Source organism: Pipistrellus hanaki, assembly GCF_964339955.1.
Source record: "Pipistrellus hanaki genome assembly, chromosome: 11".
Taxonomy (NCBI): Eukaryota; Metazoa; Chordata; class Mammalia; order Chiroptera; family Vespertilionidae; genus Pipistrellus; species Pipistrellus hanaki.
Window position 1 is genome coordinate 23697466 of NC_140513.1, and position 19305 is coordinate 23716770.

At 46.4% G+C, this 19305-nt stretch overlaps 1 protein-coding gene across 1 annotated transcript in view; it reads left to right on the plus strand.

The window, feature by feature from the left end:
- The window catches only part of GABBR2 (gamma-aminobutyric acid type B receptor subunit 2), a 309555-nt gene that overhangs the window by 230496 nt on the left and 59754 nt on the right, over positions 1–19305 (plus strand). The window contains exons 9-11 of the mRNA XM_084898711.1: positions 218–298; positions 2365–2515; positions 5135–5267. Coding sequence (XP_084754837.1) covers positions 218–298; positions 2365–2515; positions 5135–5267 — 365 coding nt within the window. The remainder of the gene's footprint in view (positions 1–217; positions 299–2364; positions 2516–5134; positions 5268–19305) is intronic.

The window sequence follows — 19305 nt, forward strand, 5'->3', positions numbered from 1 at the left end:
CTACACATGCACAGCAAAGGACCGTTGACAAGAGAGTGTGAGAGGGTGTTTGTTCTAGCCCAGATCAGATTGGGAGTTTTGTGATTCCACCTGGGGAAAGGAAAAGCCTGCAAGAACATAGCCAGGGCCTGTGGGGAGAGCAAGAGCTGAGAGAGGAGCGCTCAGACCCAAACACAGGACTCAGCTCTAACAAGCCACTCTCCATTGCTCCCCACAGACCGCAGGGAGGTGAAGGTGGGAGAATACAACGCAGTGGCTGACACGCTGGAGATCATCAACGACACCATTAGGTTCCAAGGTAAGGCAGGTGGCCTTCTTGGAGGAGGTCTGCCCAGTTGCTCACAAGCTTGGATATTATCTGAGGGTTTCGGACAAGCTCTCAGAGTCTTTGGCCTTGTGGGGAAGAGGGAACATCCTCTCCTGTCAACACATGCACTCACTCATTGAGCACAAGGTGCCCGTCACTCACACGGGAGCTGTATTCCAGCTCCCGGGATGGGTCACTGGAATCTGTAGGAATGCTGGCTTTCGCTGAAGCATCTGTTTAAACCAGAGGATGGCCAGGAGTAATTCATTTTAAATGTGGCCCAGCTAAATTTAGCTCTGTCTTTTCCTCTGGGAAAGAACTTAGTTTGGTTGATAATAGGGTCTCTCCACATGCTGCACTTCCTGGAAGACCGTTCCCTCAAATAACACCTCTTTTGTACAGCCTTCCCTAATTGCCCCCCAACCACGCTAATGGCTCCCTTCTTTTGGCTTTCATAGATTTCCCCCCACCTTTACTATGGCCACTATCACTTTGTATTAAAATATCTGGATTGAGCTCCCTGACTGGATCCTATTTGCTTTGAATTCCTAGTCATCGTGTAACCCTTTCTCAGTGCCCAGAGAGTGGCTTAGTTCCAGCCGAGAACTCATGGGCAACCCTAAGATGGCTCTCATATTAGGGATCCAGAAGTCACCTGAGCCAGCCTCATACGGCCCAGGTGGGGGGAGAGGGAGGTAAATAGGGAGGGTGAGGAAGTTTCCAGATGTTGTGCTTTCACTGGAAGCAACAAATGGTGCTACCTCCATCGCCTTGTGTCTGCTTTTGCCCTGACTTTTAGTCCTTAGAGCCACTCCTCATAAAATTCTGTTTACTTGGGATTGCTTAACACTTTACATTAACCATGCCAGCAGGTTTCTAGCTCTTTCCAACCTGGCAGCTTCCGTAGGCTGCTGAGATGTTCAAAGACCTCTTAGCCACTGAATGTTTCCAAACATTTCAACTTGCTGTCAAAGTTTTTGAAAGGTGTTTGGGGGAGCCCTAAACCTTAAAAGCAATATCTGCCCATCCAGTTTGTCTCCTGGGAAGGGAGGCATAATGTAGGCTGGCACCCATGGCACAGCCATGGGGTGGGGGCACTCATACTGACCCCTGCTGGGTCCCCCAAGCACCTGGCTGATTCCACACATGAGGGAAAAGCCCCAACATTATTTCACAATCCTCCAGCAGAAACCTGACCAAAATAGCAGCTGAGAAAGAGGATTAGCAAGAAGTGGGGTGGGGTGGGGTGTGGTGGGGTCGGGTGTCCCTGCATTTTTCCTCCCAAGCCTCCATGCACCTGGTAAAACTAAAACAGGACAATTGTGCCACCTTCTATAAAGATGAGTCTGCTCAGCCTCCCTTGGGGCTCTCCCAGGTTCCTGTGCCCTTGAAGAACGAGCAGGGACAGTTCGCAGTCACACAGAGATGTGGAGTCCCACAGTGTCTGTCCAGTCCTGGCACCTCAGGGAGGGGAAGGCACGCAGGCAGCTTCTGCCTCCCACAGTTAGCGAGCCCGATGAAAATGGAAAATCAGAAAGAGATTTTATAACATAATGACCTTGAAGCAGAAAATCCACAACCAGAGCACATATGCATCTCTGTGGAATCAACAGGCAAGGAGTCCACCCTGTTGAGGGACGGTCATTAACATGTGTCGGCACATAACCCTTGAAAGCCAAAGCCTAGTTCCTCACTCCCAGTGACACCCAGGGGTACCCACTCACAGCACCCAGCCCTGCACCTTCCAAGCCACTGTTACCTTTGGAGATACATGGCAACAGTTTTTCAACAGGTAATTAGACCAAATAAAATTCTAGTCTTCTAATGGCTATTAAATGCATCACAAATTCCTTATTGATTCTCTTTAGAGAAAGAAATAAGTCCTGGCTAAGGCTCCCTGCTAGGCAGGCTGGCCAGCCACGAGAGCCCGCTCACCTGGTAGCTGTGTCCTGCACAGAGTTTGGGCACCGGTGGCAAATGTCAGAAACACCCAGGCAGAGTTGCCCTCAGGCACTGATTGCACTGGGCTCGGTTGATGTCTTTTCCTTGCCTTCTAGGATCCGAACCCCCAAAAGACAAGACCATCATCCTAGAGCAGCTCCGGAAGATCTCCCTACCTCTCTACAGCATCCTCTCTGCCCTCACCATCCTGGGGATGATCATGGCCAGCGCTTTTCTCTTTTTCAACATCAAGAACCGGAATCAGAAGTAAGTCGTTCACACTTTCCTCTTGGATCGTGCTTTCTGAATCGACAAATCTCATGGACAAAGTATGCGAGCACCCTGGATTCTTCAGGGCTACAGAATATTGTAAGGCAGTTTCCTACAGTCATTCCTACAGTCAATGCACATGCGCGCGCGCGCGCGCGCGCGCGCGCACACACACACACACACACACACACACACACACACACACTTAAATACACACAGACACAGGGCTGCTCATTACACAGGAGCCTCTGTATAAATCTGAGGAAGGCGAGTTTAAGTAAAACTGAAGGATCTAGGTCCATAGGCCTTCTCAGGACTTTGTCTGTGCTCCTGCAGTTTGTGCTGGCCCAGGAGGAGAAATCTAGAAGACAGCATTCTCCAGTGTCTCTGGCCCATCCCGGCATCTTAAGCAAGCACTGTCTAGGGGGTTCACTAAGTGCAAGGCCTGGCACTTCATTGGTTACAGCTCACTGCAGTCCAGGAAGCCCCTCCGCAGATGACAGATGTGAGCACAGAAGCTCAATGGCAGAGGCCACTGTCCAAGGCCACACTTGTGCAAGTGGCAGAATCCATCCCCTTGATTTTTGTTCCCTCACACATGCCCTTCACTCTCCAGAGGAGAGCAGCTCGCTTTCTGAGTTATTCTGGTCAGTTGCGGGTAGAACAGGTCACCATCCCAGGTGGAAGTGTTTACCAAGCACAGGCAGCTTCTTTGGTTTCCAGCTCCTGGAAGAGGGAGAGGGTGAGCAAGGACTCGGGACAGGACCTTCTCAGTCACAGGCCCAGCGCCCACCCATGGTCAGCACAGTTCTGCTATGGTGCCCTGAAGCCACGATGCATGACCTCCAGGGCTGCTAGGAACAAGCCCAATTCCAGGAGAACACTTGTTTTTCTTTTCTTTGTTTGTAAAGGAGAAACCTCCAGGCTCTCAATTTTTTATTGTGTTGGTTTAGGTTTTTTTGTTTGTTTGTTTGTTTGTTTGTTTGCAACTGCTCAGGCCAAATCTATTTCCTGAAGGGCAAAATGGAATTTTATTGGACTGTTGTTTTATTTTCTTTATCACTAATAACACATTCACTGCCACACACACACACACACACACACACACACAAAAATCAAAGCAATTTTTGTCCACTGCATACTAACCTTAAGTGAGCATTTGGCACAAGGCCTCGGCACATAAGTCTTAATTAACATTAGATTCCCTTCCCACAAACTTCAAGAAATCCCATCACAATGGTGAGAGGCCCCTAAAATAAGTCTAAACTCCTTTAATTCCTAAAATACCCCATCTTAGCCTCCTGGGGGAAATTATCGTTATTCTTTCCAATAGGCTGACTTCCATGTGATTTTTTTTTTTTTTTTTTTTTTTTTTTTACTGGTTTTGCAGATTTAAAGTTCCCGATACCCCTCACTTTTGTCTTCCTAAATGTTACCTACAAAATTAAGGTCCCCTCCTTCAGGAAGCCTACCCAACTCCTGTCTTCTCCCCTCCTTCCTGTGATAACTAAGAATGAAGGTGCTTAGCAGATCCTGGTTTATAAAAGGGCTTCCAGAAACCCAGTCCCATCTCAGCTTCACATGTGCCCTAGGCCAGTGGTCGGCAGACTCATTGGTCTACAGAGCCAAATTGCAACAGTACAACAGTTGAAATTTCTTTTGAGAGCCAAAGTTTTTAAACTTAAACTTCTTCTAATGCCACTTCTCCAAAATAGACTCACCCAGGCCATGATATTTTGTGAAGAGCCACACTCAAGGGGCCCAAGAGCCACATGTGACTCATGAGCCGCAGTTTGCCGGCCACTGCCCTAGGCAGTGTGATCTGTGCTTTTACAGGTGAGGAAGTTCAGCCAGCTAAATGCTTTGCCAATCTCTGTGCACCTCTGTGGGTAGCAGGGACCAAGCACTGGACCCATTGCTCCCAACTCGAAAGACCATGTAAATGGTCCACAATTTATAGCAGGGTTTTTCTCTCTTCCACTTTGATACCACATTACACGTTTTCAATGTGGAAGGATTAATATTGATAGAAATACATATTCTGAAGGGAAAGGTTCAGGGAACAATTGACCATAATTACAGTCTGCAAAAGAACACCTGGGTCATGGACCACCTGAAAACCCAAGATGTTCTGAGTGGATTGTGCTGGGCAAGCCAGGCGCCTCTGAGGGTGAACTCCAGCAGCTGATGGTTTAACCAAGTCCTGGCTTGCTGAACCTAAATGTAGAATTCTCTAGATTTTACATGTCTTCCCAGCTCCAGACACAAAAAGCTGTTAACATATTGTTTTTGTGTAAATTAAAAATTAGTGGTTAAAGAAGCTGATGCTACAAGCTGTCCCTAGAGAAGTGGTGGGTGAACTTGACCAAGAGCAGGAAAATCAACAACTGGGAGTTGATAGCTGTCTGGGGTCCTTCAGTGAGGGGGAAACAGCCCCTAACACACAAGTCAGATAAGCATTTGGCACAGTCTCAGGGAGAGGGTAATGGAGGAGATCAGGACGTAAATTTTTCTCTCCCCTTCTAGCCTTCGCAACAGTATACACAGTCGAAATATTTGTGGAAGGAATAGCTACACTATCCATTCTGTAACTGTGGTATCTCTTTCTCTTGTCAGGCTGATAAAAATGTCGAGTCCATACATGAACAACCTCATCATCCTGGGAGGAATGCTCTCCTATACATCCATCTTTCTCTTTGGCCTTGATGGATCCTTTGTCTCTGAAAAGACCTTCGAAACACTTTGCACTGTAAGTTTTTCTGCTTGTTCCAGTGGAACATGATCTAAGGTTTTCCTGGTGATCTCAACCATCAAAAACACACATGCAAACACAGAGACACGTGAAAATAATGAACAGGCATAAGACAGTCCACTCAGCTGTTCACACAATTCAATAAGAAAGTAGGTTGCTGCTTTCTGACTAGGATGGATTTAAATATTTACCTGTAAAATTTAGATTATGGATTTGACAGGCCACTGCTAGAAAATAACCCACTGAGGAATGACTAGATAACCTAGAAAAGTGAGGGAGAAAACTTACCACCCAGGAAAACATTTGCACCTAGGCTCAGGGTCAGGGAAATTAAGAAGGAACAAACCCACCCATTTACCTCAATAACCATCGCAGAAAATAAGGAGAGAAGTCTGTATGCATAACTTTGAGTCCTATAGCAAAGAACATAATTGTTATTCTCTACTTAAGTAGTGTTTCTCAACCATTGTTTCCTATTGCCCCCCGCCCTCCAAGGACTCTTGTTAGACTTTTTTCCTAATCATCCCCTCATGAAAATTTAATACCAAAGATATATATGTGTGATATGTATACTTTAGTTTCTGTGTAAAAGAGTAATATTTGCCCTGTCAAAGTGGCTCAGTTGGTTGAGTTTCGTCCCATGCACCAAAAGGTTGCTGGTTCAATTCTCAGTCAGAGTACATACCTGAGTTGTGGGTTTGACCCCCAGTCAGGGAGCATACGGAAAGCAATCAATAGATATTTCTCTCACATATCTCTCTCTCTCTCTCTCTCTCTCTCTCTCTCTCTCTCTCTCTCTCTCTCTCTCTTTCTCCCCACCCCCTTCTCTCTCTAAGCATGTCCTTGGGTAAGGTTATTAAAAAAAGAGTAATATTTTTTTCATGTTCAAGAGCCACTGTTGGCCCCCTTGGGAACTATATCACCCCCAATGAAAATGCTTATATTTAAGGGAGCCCAAACAGTGTAACTTATTTACTATATTTTAGAAATAATATTTTGAAAATTAATTAACATGTTTTGAATTGTTGTTGCCTAGTTGTTGATGTTATTATTATTTTAAAAAGTTCATACATTAGCAGTTGACAATTGTGGAGCACTAACTCTCAGAGGAAAGCATCATCAACTTACTTTTTAAGATGAGGATGACCAGTTGAGGTTTATTTCTGGACTTTGACCACTCTGATCTCTCAAAAACTGGGTTAGCCATTTGGGTCTCTCTCTGTTGTCCCAATTGCAATAAGTCATCTAAGTCTCCACCTGGAAGATCAGAGCTAGAAGGGATGGTCAAAGGATTTGTGTTGACGAAATAAGCCCAAAAGTAGCTCTTTTGTAGAGAGTGATAGGCCCCATTTTGGGAAGCAGGCTCTTAGCTTGTGCCTGCTACTCTAAAATCTCAGTGTCACCCACTATTGACAGCAATGGATTGAAAGTTGGCAGGGAGGACAAAACAAGCAGAGAACCCCTCATACTTGCTGCAGGTCATCTCACACACACCACCACCACCACCACCCCGGACTTCCTGGGCTGCTTTGGATCCCTGTGCTCTGAGATAGCAGATGGAAAAGAATTAAGCCCCTTGGATCTTAGGTTACACAGGATGATGCTCCCCTGATTTTTGAAGATTTTTAGGTTAGACTAACTCTTACATGGAGTCAAGAAATTGTTAATGGGAGGAAAAACCAAGATGGTGGCATAGATAAACACCTGAACTTGCTGCCTCACACAACCACTTCAAAACTACAATTAAAAACAAAACGGACATCATCCAGAACCACAGGAAGGCTGGCTGAGTGGAAATTCTACAACGAGAAGGGAAGAGAAAAGCACACTGAGACTCAGAGGAGGTGCAGAAGTAAAGTACGGAGGTATGGAGGCGCCCACATGGGAAGGGCTGGCAACTGAGGACATGGTTGTCTTTTTCAGTTGGGAGGGAGAGACAAGCTCCCAACTACTCTGAACTCCAATTCCTGGTGAGACTCTGGGGACCCAGACTCCTACAGTGTAAATCTGGACTGTTTGGCATCAGTCCAGAACAGGAGGGTGGCTTTTTCTCAGAGGTGCTTGTAGCAATTATCGAGGGACACTGAGACCCAGGGGCCTCTTAGGGCAGGACTGAAAGGCAGGCATTGCTGTTTTCTCCGCCCCGTTGATTCCTTGAGACCCCGCCCCACCCAATTTACAACCCCACCCCAGCTGTGCACAGATTCTTTTGCATATGAATGGCCTGGCCCTTTGCAATCTAAAATTATCTAACAAACTGCAGCTGGGTCAGAGAGCCTAAAACTTCCAAAAGAAGGCCCAAGGCTCCACAGCAGCTTGCATTGCTTCACAGCTGGGCCTCATCTGGGAACCTCCAAAACCCAAACAAAGAGGAGGAATCTTCAGCTCTCTCCATAGCTCCTGCTGGGTAGCCTCAGGCAAGGTTAAATTTGCACCTCCTTGGATATCCAAGAGCCAGTGTACTCAGGTCAGAGTAGGACCATCCAGATTACAACTCCTTAGATCCATAAGGGACACACTCAGGGAGCAGACTCAGTGAGCACCAAAGGCCCACTGAAGCAAGTCTTGTCTCATAAGGGTGTCTCCAACATAGAAGTTCTCCCATCTTAGACAGAGCTAATCCTCACAGCCATTTGGCCTGGAGGTCAATTCCTCCCAATGATATCAACAACAATCAAGGCTTAACTACAACAAGACTGTGCACCAGCCCACAAAGGGGTGCACCAAGGGTGTCCACCTCAGGTAATTGGGGAGAATAAGCCACTGGGTCCTATAGGACATCTAGCACACAAAGCCACTCTATCAACACAGGAAATCAGCCAAAATGCAGAGACAAAGAAACAGATCACAAATGATAGAAATGGAGGAAAGCAAACAACTGGATATAGAGGGTAAACCATGGTTATAAGGTTTTTCAAGAATCTTCTAGAAACCACCAATAAATTTAGTGAGACCCTCAAGGATATGAAAAAGGACCAACTAGAAATTAAGCATACATTTATTTTTGCTCCCCTGATTTGTGCGGGATTTGACCAGGGTGTGACCCAAATCCCACACAAATTTGCACACTGACTAAAATAAAAAATAATATACAGAGATCCAACAGCAGACTAGAGGATCGCAAGAATTGAGTCAAAGATTTCAAATACAAAGAAGCAAAAAACACCCAACTGGAAAAGCAAAAGGAAAAAAAGAATCCAAAAATATGAAGATAGTGTAAGGAACCTCTAGGACAGGGGTCCTCAAACTTTTTAAAGTGGGGGCCAGATCACGGTCCCTCAGAGAGCTGCAGGGCCGAACTATATGAACTACTAATTCCTACTGTAACACCTTGCGCTCACTGCCCAAAAAACCTGGCGGGCAGGATCAGACTCCTCTGCGGGCCGCATGTGGCCCGAGGGCCGTAGTTTGAAGACCCCTGCTCTAGGACAACTTCAAACATGCCAACATCCAAGTTAGGGGGTGCCAGAAGAAGAAAGAGAGAGCAAGATATTTAAAACCTATTTGAAGAAATAATGACTGAAAACTTCCCCTACCTGGTGAAAGAAATAGACTTACAAGTCCAGGAAGTGCACAGAACCCCAAACAAAAGGAATCCAAAGAGGACCACACCAAGACACATCATAATTAAAATGCCAAGAGCAAAAGACAAAGAGAGAATATTAAAAGCAGCAAGAGAAAAACTGTTAGTTACCTACACGGGCGTACCCATACAATTGTCAGCTGATTTCTCAACAGAAACTATGCAGGCCAGAAGGGAGTGGCAAGAAATATTCAAAGTGATGAATAGCAAGAACCTACAACCAAGATTACTCTACCCAGCAAAGCTATCATTCAGAATTGAAAGTCAGATAAAGAGCTTCACAGATAAGAAAAAGCTAAAGGAGTTAATCACTGCCAAGCCAGGGTTATATGAAATGTAAAAAGTATTCTTTAAGAAGAGGAAGAAGAGCCGGGACCGGTTTGGCTCAGTGGATAGAGCGTCGGCCTGCGGACTGAAAGGTCCCGGGTTCGATTCCGGGCAAGGGCATGTACCTGGTTGCAGGCACATCCCCAGTAGGGGGTGTGCAAGAGGCAGCTGATTGATGATTCTCTCTCGTCGATGTTTCTAACTCTCTATCCCTCTCTCTTCCTCTCTGTAAAAAAATCAATAAAATATATTAAAAAAAAAAAAAAAAGAAGAGGAAGAAGAAAAAAAAAGGTAAAGATAAAAATTATGAACAAGTACAGATCTATCAACAAGTGAATCTAAAAATCAAGTGAATAAAAAATCTGATGAACAGAATAAAGTGGTGAATATAATAGAATCAGGGGCATAGAAAGGGAGTGGACTGACAATTCTCAGGGGGGAAGGGAATGTGGGGGATGCGGGAAGATACTGGACAAAAATCATACACCTATGGATGAGGACAGTGTGGGGGGGGGGGAGGGCAGAGGGTGAGGTGGGAACTGGGTGGAGGGGAGCTATAGGGGGGAAGAGGAACAACTGTAATAATCTGAACAATAAAGATTTATTTAAAAATGGAAAGAAATTGTTAATGGGAGAGCTTTATGCTAAGCAAAATAAGCCAGTTGAAGAAAGATAAATATCACATGATCTCACTCATATGTGGGATATAATTATCAACATAATTTAATAAAAAAGAACAGATGGATCTAGAGACAAATGATAGGGGAGGAGGGTTAGAGAGCAACCAGAGAACTTACATGCATGCATATTAGCATAACCGATGGACACAGACAGTGGGGTGGTAGGGGCTTGCTTGGACTGGGAAGGAATGGGGGAGGGGGTCAATTGGAGGGAAAGGAGACATACGTAAAACTTTAGACAATAAAAATAAATAAATAAAGGTTAGACATTTTAAGAAAATAAAGTCTTTTATAAAAGGAAAAAAATAAAATGTTAAAAAAGAAATTGTTAATGTTTCCAGGAACATCAGTGTGAATTGTTTAGCAAATTGAGAACCTTTCCTTCCTACATTTTTACTTTGTTCGAAATGTTCCATTTGAAAAATAGGTGATCATGTCCCTGATATTTCAGATGGGTGGTGAGTCAGTTGGGTACTCAGGCATCCATCCTCTCAGGGTGGACCTGGAGGGCAGTCAAACCCCAAGTCCTGCAGGGCTCACTCAGTTCAAGCTTCCTATTCTGAGTTTGTTATTCCAAGCCCAGCACACCCCTTCTGCTTTATACCACCTCTCCGGGGGTAAAGAAGACAAATTTGGGAGTCACAAGTCCCCCATCTACCTGGCATCAGAGTACCTGAATATGTTTCTGAAGAAGCTGAGCTGCTCAGAAGTCCTTGTGATTTTTCCCCTCAAGGGTATGACCCTGGAGCCAAGGATAGTGACTTCAGTATGTGGGGGTCTTGCTCATTTTAGGGATGGTGTGAAGCCCATGAAGTCTCCTACATTTCTGTGTCAGTGTGATTTTTGTGCCCTGGGTTGCCATGCAATTTCCTGGGTTCCATATGTGTCTATGGGCAGCTTTCCTGGACACTGGTGAGGCTTGAGCAAGGCACTGCTCCTGAGGCACCCTAAAGAAGCTAAGTGAGAAGGACAAGGTTTTCCTCTTCCCTCCATGCTCTGGGACACCCTCCCCAAGCTTGAGGAAGTACTTCTGGGGGCCTGTTTGGTGACTTCTAATGTACGCAGTGTTCTGAACCCTCTATGACCCACCTCAGTCTCCCAGTTGAGAATAAGGGCATCAGAGCTCTACCCTTGCCTGGCTCCCTGCCAATTACTGCCTGTCTCCCTCCTAGGAACACATTCACTGGCCTGGGTGAGTTTCCTGCAGAGATACTTGAGCCCAACCCTCTGAGAGTCTCTCCCACATGGAAAGGAGCTCCTGGCACCCCTCCCTGCTCACAAGCACAGGTGCTTCCTGGGGTGTGACCCAAATCCCTCAAACACTGGGTGACGCAGGTGAGGGAGCAAAAAAAGGGACATCCCCCACACCCGGGCTTTTTCTCTTAATGAAGCCTGACATTCTATTCTGGGAGTCGCTCTCATTTGTGCGAGGGAAGGTTGTCCTGGGAAGCCTGGCAAAGCGGTATGAATAAACCATAAAGTGCTTCACAAATCAGCATTAGCTCCGCACACGAGGGCTCCAGGAGGACACAGGGCCCAGTCCTCACCACCCCTGAGGATTCATTTGTCTGCAGGCAGGGCTGTCTCAGTGGCTCCGCAGAGGAGAGCCACATTCATGACTGTGGGGAAAAGACATCGATTAACGACTCTGGATTGAATTGGGTCAGCACAGATGGGTGCATGGGTCCTTTCTTTAATAATCCCCAGTATTGCTCAGAAAGGGGAACAGAAAGCTCTTGAGTCTGGAGCCCAAACATCAGGAACGAGTAGGTGTCATTTGGGTTGTGCTCCACATGCTATTCCCGGGGTTGGATCCCTTACTTCACTTGCTATCTTGGTCTCTGTTCTCTCCAGGCCTAAGTGGCTGCTCCAGTGAACTCCCACCAAGGGGGAGAAGGAGGGAGAAGCAGCAAACACAGATTTCAAACAACAGCCCAGGTTTCACTCCCACCTCTTACACTTACTAGCTCCAACCGTGGCAAGTGACATAGCATCTCTGTGCCTTGGTGTTGTCATCTGTAAAATGAGTGTAGCAAGCACAGAATCGTTGTGTGGGCCAAATGAGCTGATTTAGACAAGCTGCCTAGAACATGGGGTGACTGTGGAAGTGGGGAGGGGAGGAGGGAAAAGGGGTAGGCATCTTTCTCCCCATCACAGTACAGTTTCCTGGAGCCCCACTCTGTTCTCTGTGGGAAATCTTATAGGACAAAGGACAAGGTGGACCATGACACCAGCTTCAGATGTAGAGCAGTGTAAGTCACAGTTCAGTCCCTTCTGCTGCCATATGAATGTCACTCTTTCTTTTTTTTAGTGTTCAGCATAGAAACCAAACACAAAGATAAACCCTGAACATCACCTCAGGAAGAAACCTATGACAGTCACAAGTCGATGCCTCTCTAGGGGCTGTGCTTCTGCTGGGAAGAGCCATTATAACTTGGACAGGGGGTGGCTGATGTGTGAGTGCGAGCACACACACACACACACACACACACACACACACACAGCTACTGCTGGGGAAGCTGTTCCACTTAGTTCCCATCCCCCACTCCTTCTGACCCTTTCCGGAATCTTCCCAGCCTGGTTTCAGCAAGTCTTGCAAATAGCTCCAGCTACGCTGTGCTGTCTCCCTGGACACTGTGTGGGTAGTGGAATCACCATAGCAACATGGCCCCTGTGGGCACAGAGCTGCCTATGAGAATAGTGCTGGGTGTGAGCCAGAGCCCAGGTGCCAGGGGCAGGGGGTTGGGAAGGCCCCGTCACAGCTTACACACTGACCTGGCTCAGGAATCTCAGCCCCTGGCAGCCCAGAGAAGGAGCTTGGTGGGTAGGGAAGAGGAAAGCACCCGTCCTCCTTATAGAGTCTTAAGCAGAAAACCAGGAGTGCGGAGGGGGTGGGGGGGCCTCTGCAGTGAGGATGAGAAGACTCAGGTGGGCTTGGATTCCAGCGAGCACAGATCTCGACAGCCTTGGGGACTCTCAGAACATTTGTGGCAATGGTGCCATGTGAATGCCCCCGAGCCCCTGCCCTCATGAGATTCAGCACTCTCAGCTGTGATTTACCAAGGCCAGCTTGCACCAGGTGCAGCCTTTCCTTCAAATGCCCACATCTGCCTGACAAGGCCAGGTTTGCTGTTCCCACTTTATAGGAGAGAAAACAAGAACTCTGTTTTCCATGGCCAAATGGCAGAACTGAAGTTTAGAACTAGCTTTGTGGGACTATAAAGACATCTGAGATGTTTCATTCATCTTTTTTTTAAGACTTTTTTTTTTAAGCTGGTTTATACCAGGAGAAACAGATCAGCTGAATTCTTAGGGTTGTGGTCAACATATATCACAACCAAAAATTTTGTCCATTCAAATTTTTTTAATTGCTATATAATTTCTGTATCATAAAAATTCACCCTTTTAAGGTGTTCAATTCAGGAGTTTTAGTGTATTTTCTATGCATCCCCAAAGTATATCAGAGTGACTTGCACATAAGGGAGTTGCAGTCAGACTGCTTGCATTCAAAGCCCAACTGCACTGCTCCCCAGCTGTGTGTTGAGTTTACTTAACATCTCTGAACCTTAGTTTAGTCCTCTCTATAGTGGGGATAATAATAGGGTTGTAAGGATTAAATGAAATAGTGTATGTAAAGCAATTAGTGTTTGCCACATAGTAAGATTCAGTAAATGTTAGCCATTGTCACATAAATGAATGAGTGAGTGAATAATGGGATTATGTCCTCCTCTGGCCAGCAGTACTGAGAGAGACACTGATAAGGCAGTGTAAACTTGGCGTGAAGAAGAGGCTAGACAGTTGGGTTGGTGCTGGTCAATTGGGTGTAGGTATATGGCGACTTTGGGCTTTATGTGGTCTTCCTCTGCTAGAACAATCACCTGAATTGTTTCCCCGGGAAGGCTTTGCTGTTCTTCAAACCATAGAGGGCGTTTTCTGTGTGGGTCTTACTTAAAAGATCCTGGGCAAGACACAGACACACACCTGAACTGCCACACACCATCCTTGGTGAACTGCAAGACACACCACCCTTGCCCCAGGAAGACAAGGCAGACCCTAGAGACCCCAGGCTGAAGCCAAGTCTTTCAGCTCCAGGGTACATGCTTTCTCCTGACTTTATACAAAACAGAGGTCTGGGGCTTGCTTTTGGACAGTCTGGGTCTTCCTTCTTTCCCTCTCACTAGTGAGTGAGCAGACAGAATGAAAGAGAAGGCCCTTTTCAGGACCTTGGACAGCAGGAAAGCACTGCCCCCCAGCATCCAGCCAGCTACCAGGGCTTCATCCCCCTGCTGCCTGACTTCCTGACCTGGGGCCCACATACCTCTGTGGTAACAGGAAGCCCAGAGCATAGCAGCCCATCATCGGTCAGAACAGACCTACCAGAGAGGCTGTGTGTCCATTTTCCTGCTTATCCCCAAAAGAGCAATGAAAGCCCTTCTCTCTGCCAGGCAGCCCTTCCCAAAATCAATTGAACAAGCAGCTGAGCTGAAATTGTTCCGGGCATAGATTTTTCCTTCCATTTGGAGATATGCTCTAATTGGGTTTTTGTTTTGTTTTTTTTCCTTTTTCATAGTTGAGACTGAGATGGTATTGCCTGCCTTAAGTTCTTTACCCCCATGCCATGGATGTATGTGTTCATGGCAGTATACAGAAGGGCCCAAGTATTTTATGGCTGAGGAGACCAAAGAAAATATGTTAACATCAGAAGAGAAAATATGTTTAAGACTTTGGGAGAGCCGGGACCGGTTTGGCTCAGTGCCGGGACCGGTTTGGCTCAGTGGATAGAGCGTCGGCCTGCGGACTGAAAGGTCCAGGGTTCGATTCCGGGCAAGGGCATGTACCTTGGTTGCGGGCACATCCCCAGTGGGGGGTGTGTAAGAGGCAGCTGATCGATGATTCTCTCTCATCGATATTTCTGACTCTCTATCCCTCTCTCTTCCTCTCTGTGAAAAATCAATAAAATATATTTTTTTTTAAAAAGACTTTGGGAGAAAAAAATGAAGTAGCTGTTTATCTTGTGTTGATGAATCAGAAGAGATTTGTAGCAGAGGCAACATATTAGAAACGGAATCATTAGAGCTCCTTTGAATTTTCTAGTTTATTTGGCATCATGGAGCTACACAAAAGGGAGAGATAAAATAAAGCCTCCCTCAGTGCAGTAAATGTCCCTACAACACCACGATAGGGGGTCCTCCAAGCTCTGCTTAAATATGTGAAGTGACAGGGAGCTCAATAGCTCACAGATCACATATTTCATTTGGGTGGAAGGGACCAAATGAATTGAGAACCTTATGCCAAATAATAGCATGAACTCAGCCTCTGTTGCAGTTGATTGCTCCAATTCCCTCTGTGGTCTTTCTGCATATACTTGGTCAGCTGGACTTGCACATTTCTGGTGACAAAGAGTTAATTACTTCTTTGGGCCGCCCAACCTTATCACCCCTCAGTGCTGGCTAACGGCAGGCAAAGCAGGCTCTGCCTCTCAGAAGCACTGCTCATGGGAGTGGTAGACAGGTCATCATGGAGATGTCATTTCAGTGTGACCAGCACAGCAGAAACATGTGTGAGGGCAGAAGTCACAAGAAGAGGCAGCCATGACCTCCCTACAAGATCTGAGAGGGCTTCTCAGAGGAGGTGGCCCATGATTTAGATTTTAGAGGGCAAATGAAAATGTGTGAAGGAGATAAAAGAGGAATGGCATTCTGAGTGGAAGAAATAGCTGGTGCCATGCCTGGCAGCATGAGCCTGGGTGGCGCATAAGGAACATGTATGCAGCATGTAATTGCTTGGGTGTGAAGTGCCATGTGGGGAGTGACAGGAGAGGTATCCGGGTAGTTGGGGCTGCACCCTGCTAAGAATCTGGAGTTTAATCTGAAGGCCTGCTGGGGCTGTGAATGGTTTAATCCTGGAGAGACCTGCTTATATTTGCATTGGATGGATGAGCAGGAGGTGAGGGCAGAGGTAGGAGACGTTAGCTAGAGGCACCTGCATGGTCCAGTGAGTGTTGATAAGGAGCATGTGAACAAAAATCAGACATTGATTAAGAACATCAGCATCTAACCCTTTCAGCCAAGCTATGAAGTCAGAGGCATTATTGTTATCCTCATTTCACAGATGAGGAAATCAAGGCTCCAAGAAGTTATAGGGCCTGCCCAGATTCACATAATAGCTAGTGACAAAGCCATGATTAAACCTATGTCAATCTGACTCCAGAGCACTACTGACTAGTGTGGATAGCACCATGGAAACAGAGAGAGGGGGTACTGACAAGAGACATGGGAGTAAGATGGCATGGCCCTGGCAGAAGACAGAGCCTACCCGCTGGTTAACAGAGAGAGGTGTGGGCGGGGTTAAGGAAGCAAACATGGATGTGGAGGCCCTGAGAGACCACTCCTAGGCCTGAAGGACAAAGAGAGGAGTGTCTTCCTGAACCTGGAGAGGACTGGAGCCATGGAAGGAGCCAGCTACAGCCAGAGAAACAGCACAGACACAGTGGCAGCAGGGAGCACATGTTCCATCTTCTCTCTCCTGGCACCTTCCAATCTCCTGGTGGGATCTTCAGATCCAGCCAGAAACCAGAGGGCAAGGGAGCCCAGAAGTTGCTAACTTGGGATCCTACCTCTGAAAGGACAGAGAAGGCAAAGGACAGGACTTGGGTGGGGGAGACAGGAGATGGGCTTGGGGAATGACTAAAAGAAAGAGAGTCAGGGGAGGATTCATTGGAGACTTCCAGATCCCTAACATGGGTGACAGGTGGATAATGGCACTGCTCCCTGAGTTGGGAAGAAATGGAGCTTCTCAGGGGAAGCTGATGGGCTCAGCTTTGGCTATGAGTGTGAAGGTTTTATGGGACAGCCAAGTGTTACTTAAGTCTCCAGTGACAGGGACATATGCCCGACTGGAGCTCAGAAGAAAGATAGGAACTGGGGAAGAGGTAAAGGTATTGTCAGCACAAAAGTGGTTGAAGCCTGAAAGTGGGGGTGGGGAGTGATAACCCAGAGAGCCCTTAAATCGGCAGGTCTGAGCCTTAGGGTCCACTCCCATCTGAAAGGGGCTGAGAGGAAAATAATACATCCTTTTTGCAGGGGCCTAACCAGCGCTGACCCTGAGCAGAGCCAGCCTGGGATGGGCAGCTCTGTGGGGGTCCCAGAGTTCTGCTCTCAGGGTCTTTCCTCTAGTGTGCTTTCAGCACTGTCTGAAGAGCTGTCTCCAAATGGGACATGAACCCACTGCGATCTTCTTGAGGAAGAATATGTTTCAGCTTTTATTTACTTTTTGTAGAAAAAAAAAATGAAAGCAATTAAGCTTTACTGATATTTAATACTTGAGCTAAACTGGGGCCCGGCTTTGTGGGTGTGTCTTGTGGTCTTTATGCAGAAACTCTCTGAAGAATCGAGTGTTAGTCAATCCATCACACCAGAGAGTGATGGGGCATAGTGTTGACAACCCCCAGCTCAGTAATTCACTAGAAGGATTCAGCATTAGTGATACTCAGCGATGATTTATTACATCGAAAGACCATAAAGAAAAATCAGCAAAGGGAAAATGTTCAGGGGCTGAAGACAGGGGCAAGCTTCCAAGAGCCTCTCCCAGTGGATTCACACAGGATGTGCTTAATTCCCCAGCGACAAATTGTGACAACACGTGAAATGTTGTCTACCAGGGAAGCTCACTAGACACCCAGTCCCTTCAGGATTATTATCAGGGGTGGGTGCCTAGCACAGACCAAAATCCCAGGCTCCCAGAGGGAAAGCAGGTGTGTCACATGGGCCAGGTTGTTTGCATAAACAGTTCAGGCACAGAGTCACTCTGATCATTGAGGGGATGGTGGGAACCCTATCCAAATCCAGGTTCACAGACAGCAGCCTAAGGGTCAGCCTTGCCAGCAGGCCTGTCAAAGGACACAGTCCACTACGCCTGCAACTCTTTTCTGCCCAATACAGTCTGTGGCAAGATGTTGCAGTTTCCAGATGCCAGCTTCAATTTATATGATTGAGTTTTAGCTAACTTAACTAATTTACTCTCTATCATTGAGTCTTAATGAATTTAGCCCCCACAAAATAGACAAGTGGCCTGAAAATGATTACTTGAAAAAGAACACGCATAAGTCAAGCAAATATAATGCTAAGCACATTGGAGTGACACTTCTACCTGAAACAGATCTTTGTCAGCCACATGATGAGGTAAAAATGATGCTATTATTTCATCCTTGACCATCCTTTTTAAATGTCCATGTTCTGTGTATGTTTATGTTGAAAACTGTGTGTTTTGCTTTTTTTGTTGTTGTTGTAGGTTTTTGTTTTTGTTTTTTCTGGTAGGAGAACAGGATCAAAATGTATGAAAGCCATTGGTCTTAGCAATGGCAACCCATTTGCTTTGGAAGTGTGTTGAGATCACCCAGGATAAGGTCCTCAGGCTGGTCAGCCACCTGGTGTGTCCTGTCCCTTTGACAGCTGACTCCTGGCCATGGATGAACCTGATTTGGGTCTAGGAGACTCCGTTTGGGGAGGAGGGAGCACAATGTGGGCAAGGGAGGGCTTCACTGGGACCAGGCACTGAGCTCCAGGCTCAGCTCTGGCGTAACTGTGTGGTGTAAATGACAGAAACATCTTAAACGCTATTTCAGCTTCCTCACCGGCAGAGTGGTTTCTTCGCTTAGCTGACAGCTCTAAAAGCATCACCCTGGTTTTTGTTGTTGTTTTATTTGTTTGTTTGTTTGTTTGTTTGTTTTTATCCTATGTACTTAGCCTCTGGTCTAATAATACAGTATTTGACTTGTAATGGTTTAGACAGGATTTTTCAACTTGCAAAAATGTTTCCCCTTCAGTAGAGACCTAATCTGAATTTTGAATTTTGATCTTTTTCTGGACTAACAATATGTGGTACATTATTCTCTCACTAGAGGCCCGGGTCACAAATTTGGGCATGGGTGGGGTCCAGCAGGCATGCCGGGATTGGGGCTGATTGGGGCAGGGCCGGTCCAGGGGAGGGGACGCAGGAGGTTGGCCAGCCAGCCCCACCTCCAATCGGGCTGGTTGGCTGGCTGCAGTGCACCTCATAGTGACCGGTCATTCCAGTCATTCCAGTCATTTGGCTTAAATAAACAGATGATAGGTAGATAGATAGATAGATAGATAGATAGATAGATAGGTGATGCTGGGCGGCAGAAGTGAGATAATCGAAGTGTTCTGAGCACTTTAAAGTAGGCTGCTAGGCTAAGCTAGAATGGTCGGTAGGTTAGGTGTATTAAATGTATTCTCACTTACAGTGGGTGTATTGAGACATAACCCCATTGTGTAAGAGGAGAAACACCTGTACTTACTCAATGAACATAAGGAATGAACAATGTATGAATGAGATGATCTTTAAGATCTAATAGACTAGGCATTTATATCTAGTCATTGCATGAGCTCAAGTCTAAATTTGCAATAATTGGCTCCTTCCCCTC